The 27051-nt window shown below is 38.6% G+C and overlaps 1 protein-coding gene across 1 annotated transcript in view; it reads right to left on the bottom strand.

Moving 5' to 3' along the window:
• The window catches only part of ppm1h (protein phosphatase, Mg2+/Mn2+ dependent, 1H), an 88908-nt gene that overhangs the window by 15238 nt on the left and 46619 nt on the right, over window positions 1-27051 (bottom strand). The window contains exons 5-7 of the mRNA XM_057836350.1: window positions 24457-24541; window positions 24175-24293; window positions 12219-12282 (exon numbers count right to left, since the gene is read on the bottom strand). Coding sequence (XP_057692333.1) covers window positions 12219-12282; window positions 24175-24293; window positions 24457-24541 — 268 coding nt within the window. The remainder of the gene's footprint in view (window positions 1-12218; window positions 12283-24174; window positions 24294-24456; window positions 24542-27051) is intronic.

Genomic DNA, 27051 nt, shown 5'->3' with positions numbered 1-27051 from the left:
GCTCTATTTTAAGCCAAAATAACTTGTGTGTTTGATAGAACTATATGTCTATATGCTGCCGTAGCAGATTCATGGCGCACTAAACCTCTGAACTATTTTTAATTTGTCCATTTTACCCTGAAAACCCCCGTTTACGGACGTCGCGCAACCACTTTTGTTTCAACCTAGCCATAAAAAGAAGGTAAGTAATTATATTTATTATTCAAAATGTCTGTCATTTTTAGCCTAGAATCATTAATTGATATCTAATATTTTAGTTAAAAAAATACTTTAAAATATGCGAGTGAATAATACTTTAAACTTTTAAACGAATTACATTACAATGAAAAATTTGGCGTCTGTAATAAAGTCCCAGATATCTACCTCATAACTATCGTTTAGTTGTATTTTTTTTTGTTACTGTTGTATTTTCCCCGATATGTCAGATAAATAATCGATCCAAACAAAAATTTTTTTGAAAAATAATGTTTAAATGGGTAACTATATGAAAAACAAAATCTCTACTCCTTGTTGTCTGCGATTTCTGCATCGCAACCCTTGTTATATCCCCATGTTTCACCCATAAAATTAGGGGTGCAGCTATCGAATATTTTAGTAATCGAGTAATCGACTGAAAATTCTGTCGATTAATCGAGTAATCGGATAAAACAAATACATTTTTAGGTGAAGAGCAATTATAAATATACATGAGAAAACAAGACATTTCATCTAATCTTGAACCATTTTCAGTCAATCAATGTCTTTATTTTCGATGTATATTGTTGAAAACAGCCAACAATTGCATCTCAGATGTAACTAGAATTTAAAAAAAAAAAAAAGACTGATTCACTGCTTTCACTCAAAAAACCTTTAGATCTTATTAAAAAAAAATATATATATATATCTTACCTAAAAATGCCGTTATGCTTGATAACACACATCACTTAAAAGTTAGGATTTTTTCCCACGTGTTGCAATTGAATTTCTCTTTGTGTCAAGCCATTTTTAAATTCTAGTTAACCCTTTAAGGTCTGGGCCTATTTTGTGTGATTTTGCCTTTATATTTCAAAGAAAGAATTGTTTACGATGGCCTGGTTTGGTCCCTTTTTTTGTGACACCTTGAACTTCATGTCCAAACTGTTGTTTCCTTCACGGACCAATTATAGATCATCATTTTGGGCCCAAAAAGACCAAAAATTCCTAAATTTTTAATATTGATGTCCAATTGACAACCAAACATGCGTAACGAACCGTTTTGAAAATTTATAATATTTATTCAACATGTTAGGATGAACATTCAACCAAAAAAAATTAGAAGAAATAGTCTTATATTTGACAATTCAACATAAACAACAGGTATAGCCATAGGCGTTTTTTGCCTTTATATATGCTCTAGTCAAAACAGTTTATATACAGCAGACCAAACAGTGAAGAACAGTGAAAAAATATATACCATCTAACCCAAAAAGTGTTTAGAGGCCATCTCTTTATGAGTTTAGGTATTGCGGCCCATCACCTGATGAAAACTGTACACACAATCAAACTTCTTGAACACACATTTATATACACAAATTGAGAAGACTGATTGTGGGACAAAAATATATATATAACATTGGGAAAAAATGTATTTTCAAAAATATTTACAATAAACAAGTTAATTTTTTTTCAGGCATGCCACTCCGAAAAGCAGTTTCGTCCTGGAATTAGACACAGGGCTACATCACACAGCCCACACTTCCATGGGGTGTCGGTCCTATTTCCACCCTTTGCGCACTGCTGGCATTTCCTCCGGCCTTGAGTTGCTTTGCTTCTCCCTTCTGCCCTGTCACAGATGGTGACTAGCACATGGATTGTGCATTGCTGCTTTGGCTTAGTTGAGGCCTCGAATAGAATACCATAGCTGAATATGTGCTACATCCCTATTCTTTATATAGAAAGAAGAAGACCACAAATTATAAATTCCTGCCTGGGATACACACCGTGCACGTACGACTTTGATCTGATATGCACATTTTATTATTATATACACAAACACACACTTATATTGCATCAAAATTAACTTTGTCTTGCAATATCAAAAGAAACTTTCAAAAGAAACGTTTTCAACATAAAAAATAAAAAAAAGTGAGTTGGCTTACCTCTGCTCGTCGATGGCGTCAGCCACGTGTTCAAATCCGTCACTATCTTCACTCACGGACTCTTCCGAAGAAGACGATGATGACGAATTTGGACCATCCTCTTCCTCAAGTTTTCCGTTCATTCTCAAAGTCACACAAAGTCGCTCGCTCGAATCAAACGGCCGTCGGTCGCCACCTCGCTGCTTCAGAACACTCCTCCCTCTCGTTCGGTGGAACCTCGCACGGCAGTTATACTTATTTTAAATAAAAAAAAACGCATTTTGTGCTTCCACTGTGACTTCGAAAGGGTTCGTTTGATTTGTGTTTTTTTCATGGAGCTTCCGTTTTGAAAAAGGACGAGAAATGATGGAAATATAGACATAAACAAATGATCCATGCAGCGTTTTAATGTTTTTTTGAGAGGACAATAAAACTATAAAACTTAAATGACAATATCTCACGTTTTAGTTGGTCGATTGACTTCAAATAATAACAAGAGTAAACCGCAACTTCCGCACTTTAAAACGAGACCAACCAACGGCATGTGGGTGACGTAATTAAAACGTGAGGGCGCTTCAAAGACGACGTGCGCTGAGGACGCGCCGGCGCGTCCTTCGACTCTCAAGGGTTAAGTTTTAAGTTAGTCTAAACTGTACGTCCTGATAGGATTTTGAGTTTTTGCAGTGTTCAAAATAAATGTATGATAAAGGCTGTATTGGAGCACATTAGGGACTAGTGCTACTTGGTGTTTTATCCAGCAATAACTACTGAGCTAAAATTGATAGTTAGCATGATTAACTTTTTATTTTACACCCTCATCACTCCACAATGCTATGTTATGTTAAAGCCTGTATGTAAGACACGTTAGCCACGCATCGACAGTGGTCATAATTAATTGAAACCTAGCCCTCCGCAGGGCTAACGTTATGTGAGCTAGTAGCGACAGTAACTTTAATCTTATTTATTAGCGCTTAGCGCTCTACTGCTTTAAGATGGCGGCTGTTTACTAACGCTGCCCAGACGCGGCCGAGTCTGTCATTTCGCATCTAGTTCAACATACATGTGATCTCTATGAGACGCATCAGACGCTACCTGTTACCAACGTAGCATCGCGCGGGCTAGTATTTCGCAACGTCGGCGTCGTTTGTGGCGGCTGTCGGCTGCAGTAAGTTTTTTTTTTTCCCTTTCTCCTCTCCGCACGTGACAGCGCGTTGTCCCGCATTAAAAGTAGTCCAAGCAAAACGTGATCCTTAGAGCTGTCAAAATAAACGATTGCTCGAGGTGAATAAAATTACTCGGATCAGTTTTTAAACTCGAGTTACTCGAGTTGCTCGAGTACTCGTTTCAGCTCTACATAAAATAAAAAAAAATCCGGCTGTGGCCATTCACAGCTGTGTCTTGACACTCTGTGATACATGCTACATGGAGTTTTTTGGAAAAAAAAAAAAGGTAAGTATGCGATAATATCTCGTTAAAATCGCGACGTCTTTAATTCTGCTCTCGCGTGCTCTCACCTCCAGTTAGGGTTTGGCTGTTTAAATTTTTTTTTTTTTTTAATGCCCTCCTGTTCAAAATTTTTCTTGTCCAAAAAAATTGAGATTTTATGTTTTCCAATGATGTATCACGTATGCATATCGGACAATTTAGAAATTTGGCCAAATTGGGGGTCTCAAAGCTGAACTTCAAGTCACCTGACTAGTGTTGCACCGATACCATTTTTTGGGCCCGATACCTGGCTGTGCAGTATCGGCCGATACCGATACCATTCCGAGACTACTCTGTTTGCAAAAAAAAAAAAAAAAACCCATACATATATGTATATATATATATATATATATATATATATATATATATATATATATATATATATATACACGTATAAGGGATGCAACGATACAGTTAAGTCACGGTTTGGTACGATTTTCGATACAATTCAATACATTTAATGCTCTGAAACAGAAAATACAAATGTTATTATTATTATTATTATTAGGGCCCGAGCACTAGACGTGCGAAGGCCCTATTGTAATGCAAAGGATTATTAGGGCCCGAGCACTAGACGTGCGAAGGCCCTATTGTAATGCAAAGGATTATTATTATTATTATTATTATTATTCTTCTTTCTTCATGGCAAATGAAAATGGCCAATTTGGAGGCCTGAACATGCACGAAAAGTCACCAAAATTTGCACATACGTGCAGATTCGCGTAAATTTCGATAATCTTGCGTCGTTTTGAAAAAATGTCAAAAAATGGCTCAGTGGCGCCCCCTTGACCCTTAAAATTTTCAAAAAGGCCTCTCCTCTCAGGTTTTCAACGTAGAGCAATGAAATTTGGGGAGTAGATACCTTATGCCTAACTGTTCAAAAAAGCCTCTTGCACCCATATTCCAAATCCAACAGGAAATCGGGTATTTTGGATCGAATGTGAAATTTTTTCGGTTCACAGTTGGAGTTTACGTTTGGAGGCTTGAACATGCACGAAAACTCACCAAAATTTGCACATACATTCAACTTTGCGTAAATTTTGATAATCTACAAAAAAATTTAACAAAATGGCTCAGTGGCGCCCCCTTGAAATTTTCAAAAAGGCCTCTCCTATTAGGTTTTTTCAACATAGAACAATGAAATTTAGTGAGTCGATACATTGTACAAAACTGCTCCAAAAAGTCTCTTGCACCCATATTCCAAACCCAACAGGAAGCTGGAAATTTTGGGTCAAATGCGAAATTTTATCGATTTACATTTGAGACCTTGTCGCTGAAGGATAAAGTTGGATCGTCTTCAAAATTGGTCAGACTATTCAGGAGACCTATGAGATCTTAAGTTTTCAAAATGGTGTGTTTTCATTCAAGGGTCTGGCCTGGGCGTGGTCCCAAAGTCGGCCATTTTTAGGCAAAATACCAAATTCAGAAAATGATTAAAAACTCCGTGATCCAACGTTCAATCTTTTTCATTTTTAGCATGTTTATGAGATATCCCAGCCTGAACACGACTGCATTGAAATATTACCCATTAGGCCTGGCGCCCCTAGTGGAAACAGGAAATGGCCTTCTTTATGAGACAGGCTCCTCCTCCAAGGGAAAAAAATCTATTGACCTCAAACCTGTTTCAGGGGAGCCTCAAGACATGTGTTCAGGTGCCTGATGAAAAATATTGAGTTTTCGTTGAAGCGGAGAGGTCCAAACTGGAAGTGAAAATGACCGTCAACAATTTGTCTCGCCAAAAACTTTGAACAGTCATAACTCGGCAGATATGCAACATATCTGCGCCAAACTTTCCGTGATTGTTGAGAGTCATACCCTGAAGGTTCTTGTAGGGGTCATTTGCATCAACTCTACAGTGCCAACTAGTGGCGACAGAAAGAAGTTTTAAAAAAGGCCTTTCCTATTGGGTTTTTTCAACATAGAGCAAGGAAATTTGGGGAGTAGATACCTTATGCAAAACTGCTCCAAAAAGTCTCTTGCACCCATATTCCAAATCCAACAGGAAATCGGGTATTTTGGATCGAATGTGAAATTTTCATGGGTTCACAGTAAGAGTTAACATTTGGAGGCTTGAACATGCACGAAAACTCACCAAATTTTGCACATACATGCGGCTTTGTGTGGATTTCGATAATCTTGCAACATTACAAAAAAATGTAACAAAATGGCTCAGTGGCGCCCCCTTGAATTTTTCAAAAAGGCGTTTCCTATTAGGTTTTTTTAACGTAGAGCAATGAAATTTGGGGAGTCGATACCTTGTGCAAAACTGCTCCAAAAAGTCTCTTGCACCCATATTCCAAACCCAACAGGAAATCGGGTATTTTGGATCGAATGTGAAATTTTTATCAATTAACAGGGTGCACATTTGAGACCTTGTCACAGAGGGAATCAATTGGATCATCTTCAAAATTGGTTAGACAATTCAGGAGACCTATGAAATCTAAACTTTTCAAAATGGTGTGTTTTCATTCATGGGTCTGACCTGGGCGTGGTGCCAAAGTCGGCCATTTTTTCGGCAAAATGACAAATTCAGTAAAGGACTAATAGCTCCTTGAAACAACGTTCAATCTTTTTCATATCTGGCATGTATGTGCGGGATCCCACCCTGAACACGAGTGCATTGAAATATTACTCATTAGGCCTAGCGCCCCCTAGTGGGAACAGGAAATGCCTTTTTTACGAAACAGGCTCCTCCTCCAAGGAAAAAAAAATCTATTCACCTCAAACCTGCATCAGGGGAGCCTGAAGACGTGTTCAGGTGCCTGATGAAAAATACTGAGGTTTGGTTGAAGCAGAAGGGTCCAACAGGAGAAGTAAAAATGACTGAAGCCATTTCGTCTCACCACAAGTTTTGAACAGTCATAACTTCTACAACATATCTGCGCCAAACATATCGTGCTTGTTGAGTCATAGTCTGAAGGGTCCTGTAGGGGTCATTTGCATCAACCCTACAGCGCCAACTAGTGGCAATAGAAAGTCACTCATTTTTTAAAATATATGTCCAGTTCTTTTCAGGTTGGTCATTGTAGTTTCAAGACCTTTTAAAATACTTATTTTACGGCCCATGTCCACATGTCTCTGTCTGTTGCTGTGATGACCCTTTATTCGCTCCTTTTTTGTAGTCCTCTGTCCAATAGGGGTTTTTATCTCTTAGGTGTGTGAATGTAAAGAGGCAACTTTCGCGCATGTTAGGTTCTAATGAGATGATTAGAGAGGACGATCTGCCACCACCCTGACCTGCACACTGTCCGAGTTGCATGACGTCCGAGTTGCGCTAGATTGCGAGGGCCCGTTCAGTCCTGCTTGCAGGCCTAGTTATTATTATTCTTCTTTTTTCATGGCAAATGAAAATGGCCAATTTGGAGGCCTGAACATGCACGAAAAGTCACCAAAATTTGCACATACGTGCAGATTCGCGTAAATTTTGATAATCTTGCGTCGTTTTGAAAAAATGTCAAAAAATGGCTCAGTGGCGCCCCCTTGACCCTTAAAATTTTCAAAAAGGCCTCTCCTCTCAGGTTTTCAACGTAGAGCAATGAAATTTGGGGAGTAGATACCTTATGCCTAACTGTTCAAAAAAGCCTCTTGCACCCATATTCCAAATCCAACAGGAAATCGGGTATTTTGGATTGAATGTGAAATTTTTTCGGTTCACAGTTGGAGTTTACGTTTGGAGGCTTGAACATGCATGAAAACTCACCAAAATTTGCACATACATTCAACTTTGCGTAGATTTTGATAATCTATAAAAAAAATTAACAAAATGGCTCAGTGGCGCCCCCTTGAAATTTTCAAAAAGGCCTTTCCTATTAGGTTTTTTCAACGTAGAACAATGAAATTTAGTGAGTCGATACATTGTACAAAACTGCTCCAAAAAGTCTCTTGCACCCATATTCCAAACCCAACAGGAAGCCGGAAATTTTGGGTCAAATGCGAAATTTTATCGATTTACATTTGAGACCTTGTCGCTGAAGGATAAAGTTGGATCGTCTTCAAAATTGGTCAGACTATTCAGGAGACCTATGAGATCTTAAGTTTTCAAAATGGTGTGTTTTCATTCAAGGGTCTGGCCTGGGCGTGGTCCCAAAGTCGGCCATTTTTAGGCAAAATACCAAATTCAGAAAATGATTAAAAACTCCGTGATCCAACGTTCAATCTTTTTCATTTCTAGCATGTTTATGAGATATCCCAGCCTGAACACGACTGCATTGAAATATTACCCATTAGGCCTGGCGCCCCTAGTGGAAACAGGAAATGGCCTTCTTTACGAGACAGGCTCCTCCTCCAAGGGAAAAAAATTTATTGACCTCAAACCTGTTTCAGGGGAGCCTCAAGACATGTGTTCAGGTGCCTGATGAAAAATATTGAGTTTTCGTTGAAGCGGAGAGGTCCAAACTGGAAGTGAAAATGACCGTCAACAATTTGTCTCGCCAAAAACTTTGAACAGTCATAACTCGGCAGATATGCAACATATCTGCGCCAAACTTTCCGTGTTTGTTGAGAGTCATACCCTGAAGGTTCTTGTAGGGGTCATTTGCATCAACTCTACAGTGCCAACTAGTGGCGACAGAAAGAAGTTTTAAAAAAGGCCTTTCCTATTGGGTTTTTTCAACATAGAGCAAGGAAATTTGGGGAGTAGATACCTTATGCAAAACTGCTCCAAAAAGTCTCTTGCACCCATATTCCAAATCCAACAGGAAATCGGGTAATTTGGATCAAATGTGAAATTTTTATCGGTTCACAGTAGGAGTTTACATTTGGAGGCTTGAACATGCACGAAAACTCACAAAAATTTCGACATACATGCGGCTTTGCATAACGTTCAATAATCTTGCAACGTTACGAAAACATGTAACAAAATGGCTCACTGGCGCCCCCTTGAAATTTTCAAAAAGGCCTCTCCATTTAGGTTTTTTCAACGTAGAGGGATGAAATTCGGAGAGTCAATACCTTGTACAAAACTGCTCCAAAAAGTCTCTTGCATGCGTATTCCAAACCCAACAGGAAATCGGGTATTTTGGATTGAATGTGAATTTTTTATCGATTTACAGTGTGCACATTTTACACCTTGGCACCTAGGGAATTAGTTTGATCATTCTCAAAATTGGCGAGACTGTTCATGAGGCATATGAAATCTTAAGTTATCAAAATGGTGTGTTTTCATTCACGGGCCTGACCTGGGCGGGGTGCCAAAGTCGGCCATTTTTTCGCCAAAACATCGAATTCGGAAAATGACTGATAACTCCCTCATACAACGTTCAATCTATTTTAAATCTGCCATGTGTGTGAGGTATACCAGCCTGAGCAGGACTGGATTGAAAATTTACCATTTGTGCCTGGCGCCTCCTAGTGGGAACAGGAAATGCCCTTTTTTACGGGAGACACTCCTCCTCTAAGGGAAAAAAAAAAATCAATCAACCTCAAACCTGCATAAGGGAAGCCTTAAGACCTGTCTTCAGGTGCCTGATGAAAAATATTGAAGTTTCGTTGAAGCGGAGGGGTCCAAACAGGAAAGTGAAAATGACTGTCAACAATTTTTCTCTCCAAAAACTTTGAACAGTCATAACACGGCAGATATACAACATATCTGCGCCAAACTTCCCGTGCTTGTTGAGAGTCTTACCCTGAAGGGCCTTGTAGGGGTCATTTGCATCAACCCTACAGCGCCAACTAGCGGCAATAGAAAGTCACTCGTTTTTCCAATACATGTCCAGTTCTTTTCAGTTTGATCATTGTAGTTTCAAGACCTATTAAAATACTTATTTACAGCCCATGTCCACGTGTCTCTGTCTGTTGCCATGACGACCCTTTGTTCGCCATTTAAAGGAAATATTTTTTTTCAGAGACTCAGGCAGTTTATAGAGCCACAATATTTGGCACACTTGGTCGAATTGGCCCAGTTAGAAGATTAATTTTGGTTTTGAATAAGGGCTTGACTGCACAGCTCAGTAGTGGCTCCTTTTTTGTAGTACTCTCTCCAATAAGGGTTTTTATCTCTTTGGTGTGGGAATGTAAATAGGCGACTTTTGAGCATGTTAGGTTCTAATGAGATGATTAGAGAGGAGGATCTGCCACCACCCTGACCTGCACACAGTCCGAGTTGCGTGACGTCCGAGTTGCGCTAGATTGCGAGGGCCCGTTCAGTCCTGCTTGCAGGCCTAGTTATTATTTTTATTTGCTAACAAGCAAAAATAACAATGCCATTATATAAACATTTTAGTGCATAATATTCATGTGCTTACTTCTTACTGAGCTGAAGAAATTCTGTATATAAGTGCTGAGAACAATCTTTACTGTTTGTAAAGTAGGGCACACTGTTGATTGCTGCAGCTCTCTTAGCAGCTATATTTACCATATAAGCAAAACATCCTATTTGTGGTCCGAGTCCATCTGTAACATGTACTGAATTAACAGTATTTGCAGCATTATCTACAGTCACTGGTATGGATTGATTTGGCCTGCTTAACTTCCATTCAGTCATGGCGGTTTCTAATTCATCAATGTAGTATATGGACTACGCGTCGCTCTGGGCTCACGCAGCTAATGGCATGGGACCTAATGTAACACATCTAGGCTTCTATTTGATGATATCTAGTGTGTTAGCGCGAGAGTTGGCATGGGATCTAACATAGGACATCTAGCTTGCTATTTGATGATATCTAATGTGCGCGCAGCGCCGCTAGAGTGTTTTCTGGCCAGTGGCCACAGAAGTCACTTCTGCTTATTACTGCACAACACTAGCATTTGACAATCGACTTTCATAAAAAGAACGAGTTTGAAGTACGGCGCTTTTAATTTGCCACTCATTGTTCATCATGAAACCATGAGTTTGCTTAGTCTCCCACTGTCTTAACCTTTCTGATCCCATCGGCGCTACAACAGGCGTTAGCTTACGCATGCTAATCGTTTGTGAATGCCATGTTAGATGAGCAGCTTAACATCGCGGATATGCGTTGTAGTTTACATCCTTAATATTGAAGACGAAGGTGTTAATTTCCTTTGGTAATTTCGAGACAAAGACATATAAATGTCATGCTTCGGGATTTGTAAAGTTAGCTCACGTGGGGAGGACAGGACATTTGCGTTCAAGTGATGCCAGTAGATGGTATCGGCGCCCTAAATGTTGGTACTCGTCGATACCGATACTACCAATTCGGGCCGGATACCAGTATCGGTATCGGTGCAACTTTACCTGAGTGTTTTCCAACATATATATTTTTTTTTAATATCGCAAACCCCCAAAAAATCGCGACAATGGTTTATTCCAATATCGCCTACTACGCCAGGCCTACTAACTATGATGTGGACCAAGACAAGTATGAGTTCAACACTAGACATGTGCCGGTTACCGGTTTCACGGTTTACCGTGGTGTGAAAACGTCGCGGTTTCAAAACCACTAAAATTTTCCGTCAGACCGTAGTACGGTATTCGCCATTTTTCATGTGTCAAAAATGCAGCCAGAAGTGGCGTGGCGCGGCAGCGCTCACCCCCTCCCGTTTGTTGCTGTGTGTGAAAGTGACTATCGGCTAAACAGCCAGCGAACCCTAAACAAATACTCCAAACATAAGGCGTTCTTTTCAATTTATTGAGCTCTCAAATCGTGGTAAGTGGAATATACAAGATGAATACATTTAAAAAGTGGTACAATTGTATTTTTCCATGTGTGAGTAGCTAAACAGATTAGCACTATGAAAAAGTTCGCCAAAAACAAAACACATATTTTCCTTTGAAATTCGATATAAAAACTAACTAAAAGCTTATATAAGACGAATGTTAGCCTAGGCTTAGCTGGGAGAGCAACTTCGTCGAGTGTTACAGCCGCAGAGTGAGAAAACAAGCTTCATTCGCTTGAATGAAGGGGGAAAAAAAGGCATAGCATCAAAGATGGTTAATTGAGGAAAGATGATCTTGCCCTAAACACAAATCCATGTTCGATGGATCAAGGGGAGGTCTCACTCCCAATGATTTTTTTTTTTTTTTTTTTTTGAAGATGAAACCTTTCCACAACAATATTTACATTTTAACTAACTTATACATTTTTAACTAACTTATTAACTTTTGAATTCTTTGTTCTTTCTAACACAAAGGCATGACGTCATGTAGACTAGAGTTGACACCGTGGCTGAAAATGGCGAAACTTCACTTGAGCTTTTCAATCCTCAAAAAAAATTATGCAGTATAAATTTTTTAAAATTTTATTCAATAGTTTTTACTTTTTTTATAGAAATTATTTTGTTCTTGCTCTAAACTGTGGATATAGTCTACGTTATATTTTAATTTTATTTAAAATATTTGTTTTTTTAAATTGATAATTTATTTATTTTAACAATACATTCATATTCCAATTTGCAACTATGTTCTGAAAAAAAAAATCCTGTTCAACGGAATTTTTTTTTTTTTTTTTTTTTTTTTAACCCATACATCTCAAAATAACACATTTTGGAGCTATAATTGCAATACCGTGATACCGTGAAACCGCGGTATTTTTGCTCACTGTTATCGTACCGTCAAAATCTCATACCGGCACATGCCTATTCAACACCTCTGGTTTAAACCGATGCTCATGTTCCTGGTTTTTTTTCTTAACAGTTCCTTTGTTCCAAGCTTAAATTCAGTCCGATTTTTGGAAAACGTACCTTTTTCCCTTCGCCGTAGATGAGAGGAAACTTCAGGTCGTTGTCCTCAATGGTTTTATAAGCCCTGGAAACAACAGGCAGATTGAAAATTTACGTATTGGGAGAACATATTTTTAAAACCACATTTCAGCCAGAAGCTTGTTTGGTCACAGCCTAACATTATTGCCGATAGATGCCCAATCCATTTTAACTGAAAGGGCTGGCAGCGATTCACTGTCGATGGCAGCTAATGAGTGAAACTGACAAAGCCGTGGAGTCAGAACGATATGATGCACAAGTATTCCACGGAGCGCTCAACGGATGAATAATTGAGTGTCGATTGAGCTGCTGCAGCACGAGGAACACGCTGCAGGGTTACACTGTTGTATGTGCGAATACATGCCGAATCACACACTTTTCTGCCTAGCAACTTGTGGTTTCGTGCTCTTTTATTCATCTTCATTCAGAGCAGCGGCTTGAATAGGCAATGGCATTATTCAGATATTCATTATTTTAGGCTAGGAATATCGGCACATTGAGTTTTTCAGCTGCTGATGATTAGTAAAGACTAGCATGGTTTTAACATGAGGGCTCGTCTAATCTAAAAGAGCATATGTTCCTCTTACCTGAGGGGAGAGCAATACCACTGAACTCAGCATTTTATTACACCGCCCACCCATGTGGAAACAACACTAATAAAGAATCACATTCGCAGCGTCAACATAAGGAAATCACATGTGATGGCGTTGTTTGAGCCGCTCATTTAATTTGTCTAACATTTTAATGTATGTTTTATTTGAACTGTATCAATACTGATGCTTTTTATTGCTATTTGTTTATATGACCAAAACGAATATAATCAATCTGTATGAATTAAATTGCCTATCTTTGGGATACAGCCTCTAACAATTTTGTATGTGTGCTCATCATAATTTCCAACTGTTTTACAAGTAGGAGTGGGAACCTCTTGTTACGAGGGTTGTTCCGATCATGTTTTTTTGCTCCCGATCCGATCCCGATCGTTTTAGTTTGAGTATCTGCCGATCCCGATATTTCCCGATCCGATTGCTTTTTTTTTTGCTCCCGATTCAATTCCAATCATTCCCGATAATTTTTCCCGATCATATACATTTTGGCAATGCATTAAGAAAAAAATGAATAAAACTCGGACGAATATATACATTCAACATACAGTACATAATTACTGTATTTGTTTATTATGACAATAAATCCTCAAGATGGCATTTACATTATTAACATTCTTTCTGTGAGAGGGATCCACGGATAGAAAGACTTGAAATTCTTAAAGGATAAATGTGACTTTGTATATTGTGACCAAATATTGCCATCTAGTGTATTTGCTGAGCTCAGTAAATGATACTGTAGCCATTTAACTTCTGCCCAAATGCATGATGGGAAGTGCAACTATGACTGTGCGCAGTGGTACCAATTGATATACGTATCTTCTCTGCGTTGGGAAATAACATAGGGTGTTAAGAAAAATATCAATTACTACCTTTCGTCCCCACATTGCTTCCCACAATGTTTCTAATCGTAGGGAGAGGGATCGTAAGGCTTTAGCCAATTAAAAAAAGGCTCCAAAGGCTGCCAAAATGCACTCTACTCATTTTACGCTGCCTTTTAGCTCTATATATAGGTAAAACGGTGCCATTACAGATTGAACGCGACAATGCGTGAGTGGGTCGTGCAGTGCATGCATTAATTGCATTAAATATTTTAACGTGATAAATTTTTTTTTAAAAAATCATTATCGCCGTCAACGGGATAAATTTGATAACCCTACCTTAAGCCTAAACTAAAGACTCTGGATGAGTGTAACATATTATGTCTGTAACGTTAAATACAATTAGAAAATGATTTAATTAAAAATATATATATATATATTAAAAAAAGGCATGTCCGATATTTTTTTGCCGATTCCGATACTTTGAAAATGACGTGATCGGACCCGATCGATCGGCATCCCGACCTATCGGGACTTGTTACCTTACCATTTGCGATACAAAGCTCAAGACAACGATGATCTGATGATACGATACATCGGTCAGGAAATCAATCTAGGATATTCTACAAACAACTAATAAACAGAAAAACAAGCTTCTGCTGTGAATTAGAATGAGTTTATCATTAGTAGATGTCCAATCCATTTGAAGTGGGAGGGTGGCAGTGAATGAACATTCGTTCATTCGCTGCCATCCCTCCCACTTCAAACGGATAGAACGTCTTTGGCCGGTAGTGGCAGCCAATGCCAGGCAATGAGGTAATTTTGGGCCATATAAGGTCATTTACCTGTTCATTTTCAGTTACTTCCTGTTGATTTGGGGGTGTTTTATGGGCCTCTTCCTGTTTATTTTGAGTTGTAGAACAGGAAATGACCTAGGAATCACCCAAATGAATAGGCAGTGACTCAAACCCAATGGAAAATGACCTGTAAATACCCTAAAATGAACAGCAAGTGACCTGTAAATGCCTCATTGTCTAATTTTGTGTCAAAGTGCATCCAAATATTTTGTGCTTACAAGTGAACATTAACCATGTCCCACAGGAAAATGGCAACCAAAGACAGTGGTGAGGAAAAGAAAAAAATGCTTGGAATTGAAACCAAGCAAAAAAAATCATAAGAAAACATGAAAACGGTGTTAGTGATCTTTATAAAGTGTAAAGTTGTACAATCTGTTATGTGTACAATCTGTTATGTGCTTGTATATAAATAACAGTTTTTATTAGGGCTGTCAAAATTATCGCGTTAACGGGCGGTAATTAAATTTTTTTAAGCAATCACGTTAAAATATTTGACGCAATTAACGCACATGCCCCGCTCAGATTAAAATGACAGCAGTGTAATGTCCGCTTGTTACTTTTTGTTTGGCGCCCTCTGCTGGCGCTTGGGTCCAAATGATTTTATAGGTTTGGGGAGTGAGCATGGTGTAATGACATCAACAATGGCGAGCTACTAGTTTATTTTTTGATTGAAAATGTTACAAATTTTAATAAAACAAAATATTAAGAGGGGTTTTAATATAAAATGTAATAATTTGTACTAACATTTATCTTTTAAGAACAAGTTTTTCTATCCATGGATCGCTTTAAGAGAATGTTAATAATGTTAATGCCATCTTGTTGATTTATTGTTATAATAAACAAATACAGTACTTATGTACCATATGTTGAATGTATATATCCATCTTGTGCCTTATCTTTTCATTCCAACAATAATTTATAGAAAAATATGGCATATTTTATAGATGGTTTGAATTGCGATTAATTACGATTATTAATTTTTAGGCTGTAATTAACTCGATAAAAAATTTTAATCGTTTAACAGCCCTACTTTTTATATTATCAATATATTTTTCAAATTATTTAGCCTTAAAAATGACGCCTTCAATGATTATTTAGTGGTGACAGGGAGGCTCATGGGAAATGCTACCTGCATTAACTAGGGCTAAATTATTTCTTATGAAGAAAATGCATTAATGAAACGAGCATATTCCCGTTACGAGTTTGGTCATCGAACTTCAAATGGATTGGACGTCTACTAGTAATAAACCCATTCAAATTTACAGCTGAAAAATAATTGTGCACCACCACATTGGATGACGATCATCATTTTGGGAAGGGCGACAAGCGCTCCATTTTTGACGCCGGCGTGTATAGCGTGTGGCCATCCTGGGTACGGTGACCAAGAGGTTAGAAACTGCACCTCAAAAAGTAGACTACATATTGTGTCCAATCGGCACGGTATTTCTTATTATCCCCCGATACTGATGACATCATTTTAGTGCCGTGTCAGTACTATTATCGGTATCTGTGTAATAGTAAAGCTAGGTGTGAATTTTATGCACCGAGAAATTGGCAATGCTTAAGAAGTGCAATAAAAAAACATCATCACTGAGGAATATGTAAAACAGCTGAGAGAGGGGAGCGAATATTCGTGCTCAGAAGAACTCTTCATGTTTTCAACAGTTATTAATGAAGATTAACAAAATGTATTGAGTTGCTCTAATTCCAAGGACTAGAAGTCCTTGAATTACTGTGTTGTAGCATTCAGTAACAATTTGTCACTATTCTCAAGAGATGTTCGGTTCAGGGTTTTTTTTCCCCTCTACACTTTCAAACATCCTGCTATTTCTCAATTTCAATTTTCTGCCTGCCTGTGAGAGCTCCAAAGTGTTTGGATCAACAACACCATACATTGCTCAACAACTGAGTGAAATCAACATTCAAAGCAAGCTCACACTCGCCGTCCGACGAGGGAATTGAGATGGGTAGAGGTGGGCTGCAGGCTTGTACGCATTCATTGCCAGGTGCCCTTGATCACGGATGCCTTTGAGGGCAATGGGATACTGGAGTACGCCCCAGCACACAGCATGTACAGACAGGAAGCTAGCGCCACATAACCTGAGATTGACGCCTTGATCTGAGATAACCTTAGTGGGTAATCAGGATTTACATTTATGATTCTCTGTGTGATAGACACTCCCAAACGTGATGATAGTTTTCACAGAAGAGTTGATATCCGCAATACAGGGTAAACATACTTGAGCCGTTCCTGTGCAGTGTCGGTATTGGATGATAACATCAACATGTTTAATATTCTTATTCATCCATAAACTCTCACCTCAGAAACTTCAATATTTTCATCATAAATTGTTACCACATGTATAGGATTTTAGAAAATGCCTAAAAACAAACCAAGTAATCTGTTTTCGCAGCTTTGACTGTTTTCCATCAATGATCAAAATGAGGGTAAGAAGTCAGTTGATTTGAATAAAAGATGGTTACTAAGTATTGAAAACATGGTTTCTATGATCTATATCTTCTTTGGCAATTTTCTCATATTTTGAGATCATTAATTCCCTTAAATTCAAAAGAGGAGAAACGTAATCGCTTAAAATATCTTTCCAATTTTGGAATTCCACTTTCTTTAATCACAGTTGTATCTGTACTTGGTGCTCTTTTTTGCACTTCTGATTAGCAGTGTTGTCGCTAATAGCGCGTTATTGTAATCTGATGACTTTCTTTCAGTAACGAGCAATCAAACACGTTCATTTTTCTAAATCAGTAATCTAATTCAAGTTGGTTTCCTTAGTGTGCGTTACTATTTTGTTATTGCCTCATGATGTACAGTTGTGGTCATCGCTGTCGACACGACAGTAACAACAGGAACTATTGTTATTTAGGTTTGAGTTTTCCGAGGGACAGATACAGTTCAGTGTTTCCCATAGGATTTTTTGAAACTGTGGTGGTGGGCTGCATCGGAGTCGGACAGCCTCACCATGTCGTGCCACGGCGAATTTTTTTTTTTTCTTCATTATTTTTTTCCCCCAACAAGAACCATAACAAAGATATATTTGAAATATTTCATTAGCTAGGCTAGTGTTATAGCTCTCAGCTACGGTACATGTATGTAAAATGCGTAGCTGATTACAGCTACGTTACCCTATGTAATAATGCGACTTTTTTTCTCGTAGCAATAGTACGACTTACATCTCGTAGCGACTCAGGGTTGGCAACCCAAACTGTTGAAAGAGCCATATTTGACCCCCGCCCCGCCAAAAAAAAAAAAACTGATACAGTATGTCTGGAGTAGACATGTGCCGGTTACCGGTTTCACGGTTTACCGTGGTGTGAAAACGTCGCGGTTTCAAAACCACTAAAATTTTCCGTCATACCTTAGTACGGTATTCGCTATTTTTCATGTGCCAAAATGCAGCCGAAGTGGCTTGGTGCGGCACCGCTCACCCCTTCCCGTTTGTTGCCGTTAGTGTCACTAAACAGCCAGCAAACCCAAAAACAAATCCTCCAAACACAAGGCGTACTTTTCGTAAATTTATTGAGCTCTCAAATCGTGGTGAAATATACAAATAAATACATTTAAAACGCTGTACAATTGTATTTTTCCACGTGTGATTAGGTTCAACAGGATAGCAGTAGCTCAATTAAAAAGTTCGCCAAAAACAAAACACACATTTTCCTTTCAAATTCAATATACAAACTAACTAAAACTTACAAAGACAAATGTTAGCCTAGGCTAAACTCGGAGAGCAGCTTCTTTTATGTCTCACAGCCGCTGAGTGAGAGAAAAGCTTGAATGCAGGGGGGAAAGAAAAAGAATCGCGTCAAAGATCGCTAATTGAAAGAGGAGGTCTCACTCCTCACTTTTTTTTTCTTTTTTTTTTTTTTTTAGATGAAACCTTTCCTCAACAATATTTACATTTTAACTAATTTATAAAACTAACTTATACATTTTTAACTAACTTATTAACTTATGAATTCTTTGTTCTTTTTAACACAAAGGCATGGCATCATGTAGACTAGAGTTGACACAGTGGCTGAAAATGGCGAAACTTCACTTGAGCTTCCCCCCTCAAAAAAAAGTCATACAGTATATATTTTTAATTTTATTTAGAAGTGTTTTTACTTTTTATAGCAATTATTTTGTTCTTACTCTAATATTGAGCAACTTGAGCTGTGGCTGTGGGTATAGTCTAGGTTCTATTTATTTTAATTTTATATAATATTTGTTATTTTTTGTTAATTTATTTATTCTCACATTATATTCATGTTCCAATTTGCAAATATGTTTTGAAAAAATCCTGTTCAATGGATTTTTTTTTTTTTTTTTTTAAACCCATACATCTCAAAATTTTGGAGCTATAATTGCAATACCGTGATACCGTGAAACCGCGGTATTTTTGCTCACGGTTATCGTACCGTGAAAATCTCATACCGGCACATGCCTAGTCTGGAGCAGCAAAAAATTCAAATCCTTGTACAAGCCTTATAATTATCAATACTAGCTATATTAGCCTACTATAAAAATGACTAAGTTGGCTAGAAATACATAATTAGCCTTCATGATTAAATGTTTATTTTCCCTGCAGTGGATCCTATAGCGCACCACGTGACTACTCTGTTGTACGATGCCACCACAAGTTTAACTTCATTACAATATTAATGAATTGAAAGAATGTTTGTGTCATGTTTGTCCTCCTAGAAATCCTATTAAAACAAAAAATATATTTCCCTTCCCCATCTTTTTCCATTAAAAAAAAAAAAAAAAAAAGCAGCGCTAAAGAGCCGCATGCGGCCCGAGAGCCGCGGGTTTCAGACCGCCGTCGTAGTCCTCCTTTTTCCTTTTTATTTGACCCTCGTAAGTACTACATTACCACAACAATAACAGTCCTTCTGTCAACTGACCAATTTACAGGACTGGGGGAATTCTAATAGCCGTGTAAAGACTTTTACTTGATTCGGTGAGAAGGTGAATAGTTTTTTCCCCGTTGTTCGTGAACTAAATTTCCACACAAACGCACATCGAGGTACCATTAACTTAGCAAGGAGAGGTATGAGAGTCATTTTCGAGTGTCCCAGAGCTCGCGAAATTGGGGGAGGGGGCATTTATCAAAGTTTCGTCAGCCGTAACTGTCTGAAGTTGGCGCGCCGGTGTTGTGCCGAAAAATAGCCACTCCACGCGAAATGTCCCCCCTGACGGGAGCGCCCACACGTCACTCGTACAAACAGCCTTTTCTTACCAATCGATGGACCCGGAAACGACGTTCTTGTACCGTGAATATGTATCATTTTACTCTGCTTGAACTAATAAATATTTTACTGTGACCAACGCTCTGAAAATAGAGCAAGGCTTTATTTTGGGCCCCGCCTCTCCGCGCAAGTTCAATCAAAGTTTGCTTTCCGTCCAAGACGGCCGTCCACCGCTCACTTTCGCCGAAAAGTCCGATCCAAACTATTGTAATGCCCCGGATATGGGGAAGAAGGAGAGAAGTCTGTATTTGCTTACCCACTTGATTGTGGTAACAATAATACAGAAAAACAATAACAAAATAACAGCGTGCTGCTAAGACATGCGACCGCTATCTCTCGCTATCTCGCTCGTTCTCCCATTCTTCCTACTCGTTCCCCTTGCGTCTCTTAAATAAATAAATAAATAAAATACTACTCTAAAAAGCTACTCTACTACCCGCGCGCGCTCTCGCGGGTAGTAGGGTGGAGTGGGCTACAGCTGTGTAATTGGCTGACTGACGCATCTGATTATTATCTTTTTTTTTTTTTTCCGGCGGGGGGGGCAAACGAGACTGTGGCGGGCCCAAACGTTCATTTGTGGGAAACACTGCAGTTGTTGTCAAAAGTTTACATACACTTGTGAAAAACATAATGTCATGGCTCTCTTGAGTTTCCAGTTATTTCTACAACTCTGATTTTTCTCTGATAGAGTGATTGGAACAGATACGTCTTTGTCACAAAAAACATTCATGAAGTTTTGTTCTTTTATGACTTTATTATGGGTGAACAGAAAAAAGTGTTGTAGAAATAACTGGAAACTCAAGAGAGCCATGACATTATGTCCTTCACAAGTGTATGTAAACTTTTGACCACAACTGTATAGTTGACGGACACACACAGGAAGTCTGTGTTGTTACGTTTCCGAGTTGCGGAGCTGCAATAAACGTTGACTCAAATGAGTTCAAGAAACTAAATTCTGTGCTTTATGAAGAGTGAAAAAAGCTGAATTTAACACAGACGCAATCATTCGGCCGATCAGAGTGAAGTATTACCGAAACAAAATGGTGACGTCAGTCACGTACCGTAATGGTCTGCAACGGATCGCCGCATACGTTTCTTCAACACAACGTGGCCGTGTCAATAAAAAAAAACGTTTTATATATATATATATATATATTAGGGCTGTCAAACGATTAAAATTTTTAATCGAGTTAATTACAGCTTAAAAATTAATTAATCGTAATTAATTGCAATTAATCGCAATTCAAACCATCTATAAAATATGCCATATTTTTCTGTAAATTATATATATATTCTGTAAAATAATTTGTTGGAATGGAAAGATAAGACACAAGATGGATATATACATTCAACATACGGTACATAAGGACTGTAGTGGGCATTTCACTCTACTGTCATTTAAATCTGTTTATGCTGTCCTCACTCCGAAGCGTCTACTTTTTCCAAAGCTAGACAGCTAGTGAACGACGCCTTAATAATCAGACTTCTTCCTTTTTCATCTGATTTATTAATAAAATGGCCTCAAACCATTGTCCTCTTTAGACCGTCGTAAAACTACAAAAAAAAAAGTACACAAGCATTGCATTAGCAACAACGTTAGCTTAGCACACTATACAGGTTCACTAAACATAAACAAAAAGCGTCTCGTACAAAAAATATAACATTTCATTTCAACTAACATAATATGTACATTCTTTACAACAACCATACTTACGGACAAATCTTGTCCAAGGATCAAATAAACACAACATTACAACGTAGGCGTCAGCCTGAGACGTCGTGCAGCCATATTGAACTGGCAAGAAAACAAACCATGTCGCAAAGCGACCACAAGAGTTCGCTGTTAGACAGCACAAAAAGCCTTGCTGTAAAATTTACCAAAAGCAGAATACTGTCTGAGCGGGACATGTGCGTTAATTGCGTCAAATATTTTAACGTGATTAATTTAAAAAATTAATTACCGCGCGTTAACGCGATAATTTTGACAGCCCTAATATATATATATGTATATATATATATATATATATATATTTCTGTCTCCATCCATGTACCCGTTTATAATGCGCACCATGATTTTACAAGTTGATTTTAGGGGGAAAAAAGTGCGCGTTATAATCGGGAAATTACGGTAATGGTCATGTGCGAAGATCATTTTGAATAGAAAATGTTAGAAAGGTTCCCACTACATGTTCGTTTCCATGGTAACCGCTCATAGTTACTTTCTGTTTTGGTCTCGAGTTATACGCGCAAAGTGTTTTGGGACTGAGAAAGGCATGTGGAGCGAGGGTGCACATTCAAGCAGAGTGCAGCCATCTGTTGAGATGTGCGAGAGAATGTAGATCTGTGTGCATCCTTTAATAACCGTGAGTATTTTTCCGTCATTCTGGAAGGGTTCCAGCTATAGGTCGGAGCTGATACATGCGCTGCCGTTTCGTAGCTTTGCCGTTGCAACGGCGGGTAGTCAGCGAACATTGTTTACATCATATTCGTGTTGCACATCGCTTAGCATCTTTGGGATTTGTTGTAACTGGTTAGTCCGATTGAATGTAAAGTGCTCAGTTACTGCCACGTTTTGTGGCCAAATTGACCGCTTGGGAGTACGGCGTACTTCCAGGTTATACTTGCGCATTCGCGTCCGCTCCGACCTTTTTCGTTAATTGCACTGTGCAACTCATTTGTATGTTGTTGATTGTTGTGCAGTCAATTGGCATTGTTTTACATTGGCACTGATATGCTGTTAACCCTAAACTCTAACCCGAAGTTCAGAATTTTTGACATTAGGCTTAATCTTGGAGTTAGTGGGTATTTACCGTATTGGCCCGAATATAAGACGGTGTTTTTTGCATTAAGATTGAAAAAAAGGGGGTCGTCTTATATTCGCGGTCTAGACATTATACCCATTCACGACGCTAGATGACCCCAGATCTCATTGAAGCGATGTTCTGTTATGACAGATCTCAGCGACTCTCCCCATTCACGACGCTAGATGGTGCCAGATATCATTGAAGCGATAATCACATGACAGATCTCAGCTACTAGTTTAACCAGTTTGCATTATTTAATTGCAATGTTTTTCCTTATTCAGATTTGTTTCAAGACTACAGTCAACATTTGTTTCAGATGTGCTGTAATTATTTTCTGTATAAAAATTAATTTGGTGTTCAAAAAGTCTTTTTTCAAACTTGAGTCTTGAAAAAGAGGGGGTCGTCTAATAATCAGGGCTGTCTTATATTCGGGCCAATACGGTAATTAGTCAGAGTTGATTTCAACAAATTCCATAAATTTTGTCAGTTATTTGTTTGTTTCAGAGCTCCGGAGCAGCTAAGCTAGCGCAAGTCACTGGTGGTTGAAATTAGGACTGCAGCAATCGATTATTTGAGTAGTCGATTAATCGATGAACTAGTTAGTTCGAATAATCGAGTAATCGGATAAGGAACATGAAAAATTTAAATACCTGAGCTCAGCCTCAAACAGTATAAAAAAAGTGAATAAACGAGGCTCTATGCACAACAAAAGAACAGTTGGCTAATTTACATTGCAAAAGTCCGCTAGCTTAAATGCAATAAAATGCTAACGTTTTTTTTACAATGCTTTTAATAAATGGTTCAGACACATATTCCCACAAAAAAACAGCTAAATATACCTATAAACTAAATTACGAATGCATTAAAAAATATATTCGCTTAAACAAAGCTTATGTTGGTCTGAACAGGGTTCACTGGATTCACCCATGTGAAATGAGGCAGACAAGAGGGCAGTGTATCCACCCAAAGCAATGAAACTAAATGCAAACACTTTCAAAATAAACCATTACAACGCCACTTTAATTAAACGAATACTCGAAGCAGCAACATTTAATTCAAATCTTTTTTTTCTCATCAATTACTCGAGTTTATCGATTAATCGTTGCAGCACTAGTTGAAATAAACTCCATCCACTACTTAAACCCCCGCTAACTCGAAGATTAACCCCTGTGTGAAAAATTCTGATCTTCCGCTTTAAATTAAATTATCGGAAAGCCAATTACATGCGATGCCATTTTTCTTTTGTCATTCTTATGTTGAGGCAGCAAAGGGAGAAAAAAATGTTAAAAAGTAACCGATAAATTACTTTTAAAGTAACTTGGTTGCTTTGATAACAAAGTAATCAGTAAAGCAGCTAGATTACTGTTCTTGAGGCGTAATCAGTAATTAAATTACTTTTTCAAGTAATCTGTGACAACACTGCCTGTTAGATGCAAACTCCATTTTGTTGCTGCGTACCTGTATGTGTTCAATAACAATCAAGTTGAATATGAATCCACTCCAGGCACAAAAAAAATGGCGCTATTTCGGGAGAGCGCTTTACCTCCTGTTAGTGTAACAGCCAAACAATGACAGCCAAAAAAAGGCACCAGGATAAAACCTACCATCCTGACATGGTGAAGTCCCGGTACAGCATCCTCTTCCCAACCTCCTTCCTCTGCACTCTCCTCGGGAATTCCAAATGTGTAAACTCATTTCCTAATAAGTGGGGCTGCATGTAGGCCTTTCGTAAGAAAAGAAAAAAAAAACAATGTCATGCTCTAATAATAATGTGGTGTGGAGAGACGAAGTGGCATGTAAACAGGAGAGGGAGTGAAAGAGGAGGTCAGCAGTGCTGATACGCGACAGCTGTGCGACAGTGGGAGTCCGGGAGGCGTGCTTCCTACCAGGAACTGCAGTCGCCGCCTCTCTGACTCTGGTGTGAACTCTCTTGACATTGGGATGACCTCGCCTCCCCGGATGATGATAGCTCTGAAGAGAAGGGGAGACATGAGCGACTGCTTTAGCTGGGACAAGAAAGCGGATTCGAGTCCAGCATCCGCCTGTTGTCATGTGATACATATTTTAAACGGAGCCACATGTGCGCATGTCATTAGTATGTCTCGTGTGTCTATTAGGGATGTCCCGATCCAGGTTTTTGCACTTCCGATCCGATACCGATATTGTTTTGCACTTCCGATCCGATACCGATACTGGCCGATACCGGCCTATCTGAGCATGTGTTAAAGTTTAAAGTTATTTAGCCTCCTTACTTAGTTGTCAGACTCATGTTGAAAAAGGTTGTAGTACTCTTGATAACAACTCGCCAGCTGAATTAGGTGAGTTTGAATAACACACAACGGTTGGTAACAAGAAACTGACCTGTTTATTCAGTGACAAACACAAAAAATGATAAATAACAAACAGAAATGGCATATTCAGTCAGTAAAATGTGCAAATAATATTGTAAACTGTCTTAAAAAAGCAAAACACAAACAACCTCAGTGGAAAATCCCACAAACCCCCCAAGCTATTAGATGTTTTTAATGTTTCGTGCATTAGTTACAAAAATTGTATAAAAAGCCTCTCAGGTTTAAATAAACGACTATTTCAGTATCAAGTTAATATTTTAAAACAGTAAATAAAATACTCAAGTCCCCATTCTGTATCAGCAGCTTTATATTCAATTCATTTAAATTTGCGAATCAACTGTTAAAGTTGTTAAAATTGCTCCCGTTATTCCATAATTTCCCTTCCATGTACTTTCGACATGTGAAAGTTTTAAAACAGTTTTGAAGATAGATTCAAGTCATGATTTTGCCGATTTAGGAGTATTTTAGATAAAAAGTTAATTAGGTTCGCTTGGAAGGTTCACTACACCAACCTACTAGGGAAGTCTACTGCTTTAAGATGGCGGCTGTTTACTAACACATCGCATAGTTTTCAATACACGTGTTGGTAACGCCGTCGAGTCTGTCATCTTGCATCTAGTTCTATATACATATGATATCTATTATCTACAGTAAAACGATGTTGACGTAGTTTGTAGCGTCTGTCAGGAGCAGTCAGGTATTCTGGTGTTTTTTATCTAGCGGCATGAGTTGAGCTAAGGCCGTGAGTTGAGCATTGGCATTACCCAGGTCTATGACAAGCATGATGTTTACTCTCGGGACGCAATGCGGTCCGTTTCTCATTGCGTCCCGAAGACCGCGCTGTGTATTAGTTCCGCTTTACTTGACATATTTCAATAATCGGAATTTGGCTGTTTGTGAATCGTTCTCGAACCTTCCACGGCCGAATCGCTCAAGGATGTAATGACGGCTGGGCATGTTGTAACGTGGTTCTAAGTGTTGGATGGTGCGTCTTTACTCACGAGAGATAATGGCTCGTCAACCAGAATGAATTCTTCGGCAATGACTCTTGTTATTCCCTGGGCTTTGGGACTGTCGAGTGCCAGTTTGTCACGCATAGCAAAAGTTTCTGCCAGTGTTAGTTGCGTAGGACCTTTCTTTTTGTCTTCGGTTTTCTTAACATACTTCTTATATTGTTTGTGGTGGTATTTCGCTAAATGCTTGATTAGGTTGGTTGTATTAAAACTTCTTACAGCTTTACCACCACGTTTGACTTTATTGTGGCATATGTTACACTCTTCGCCTTTGTCGTCCTTTAAGGTGAAATGATCCCACACAGCTGACATTTTTACCGATAGTCTCTCGGTAAATTGGGAGACGGTAATGTAAATGTAGTGTGTTGAAGGTGTGCCGTAAAATGGATATTAGGGAAACCAAAGCAAAAACTGGAATGGATTATGTAAATCGGTGGGCTGGAAAACCCGGACCGGACTTTAAAAAAAAAAACTGGATCGGAATTTTTCAGTGTTGGCCGATCCGATACCGATGCGCATTTTTTTGCCCAGATCGGCGTCCAATCCGATCCAAATATCGGATCGGGACATCTCTAGTGTCTATAAGTCGAACTCACTTAAGTCGGGAACGTCATAACCCGGGGACTACTGTATAGTGGTAGGGCAGGCCATAAAGCAAGAGTTTTAGGTGAGGTCACCTGGGCCCCTTTTTAGACCCACCCAAAATGTGTTCCTTGCTATAATTCAGAGATTCAGCACTCAGTTGTTCTCGGCCTATGTACGTTTTCATCACATTTTAAAAACATATTTCATGTATTGATGAACAAATGACTGCACAGTGGAATTTATTTAGCAAGGATCAGCTGACGTTAAAGTCATATATCTTATGTTGGGGTCGTAAGACAACGAAAATACCCAACAAGTGCACTTATATGCTTATATTAATAACCACGAATGGCTACGACCAAATGTTCGCGAGCTTATTCAGTTAACTGACGCTAGCCTAGGGGTGTCAAATGTACAGCCCGCAGCGTTCGTATGCCTGACAGGCACGTTGTAGCTCATTTATACTGAACATACAAAATCACATGCTTTTAATTTGACAATGACGCAGAAAAAAAAATCATAGATTTGTAAT

Source organism: Corythoichthys intestinalis, chromosome 5, assembly GCF_030265065.1.
Source record: "Corythoichthys intestinalis isolate RoL2023-P3 chromosome 5, ASM3026506v1, whole genome shotgun sequence".
In the NCBI taxonomy this organism is placed as follows: Eukaryota; Metazoa; Chordata; class Actinopteri; order Syngnathiformes; family Syngnathidae; genus Corythoichthys; species Corythoichthys intestinalis.
Note: the sequence above shows the minus strand (reverse complement) of the source record. Positions and strands in the feature narration are given on the sequence as shown.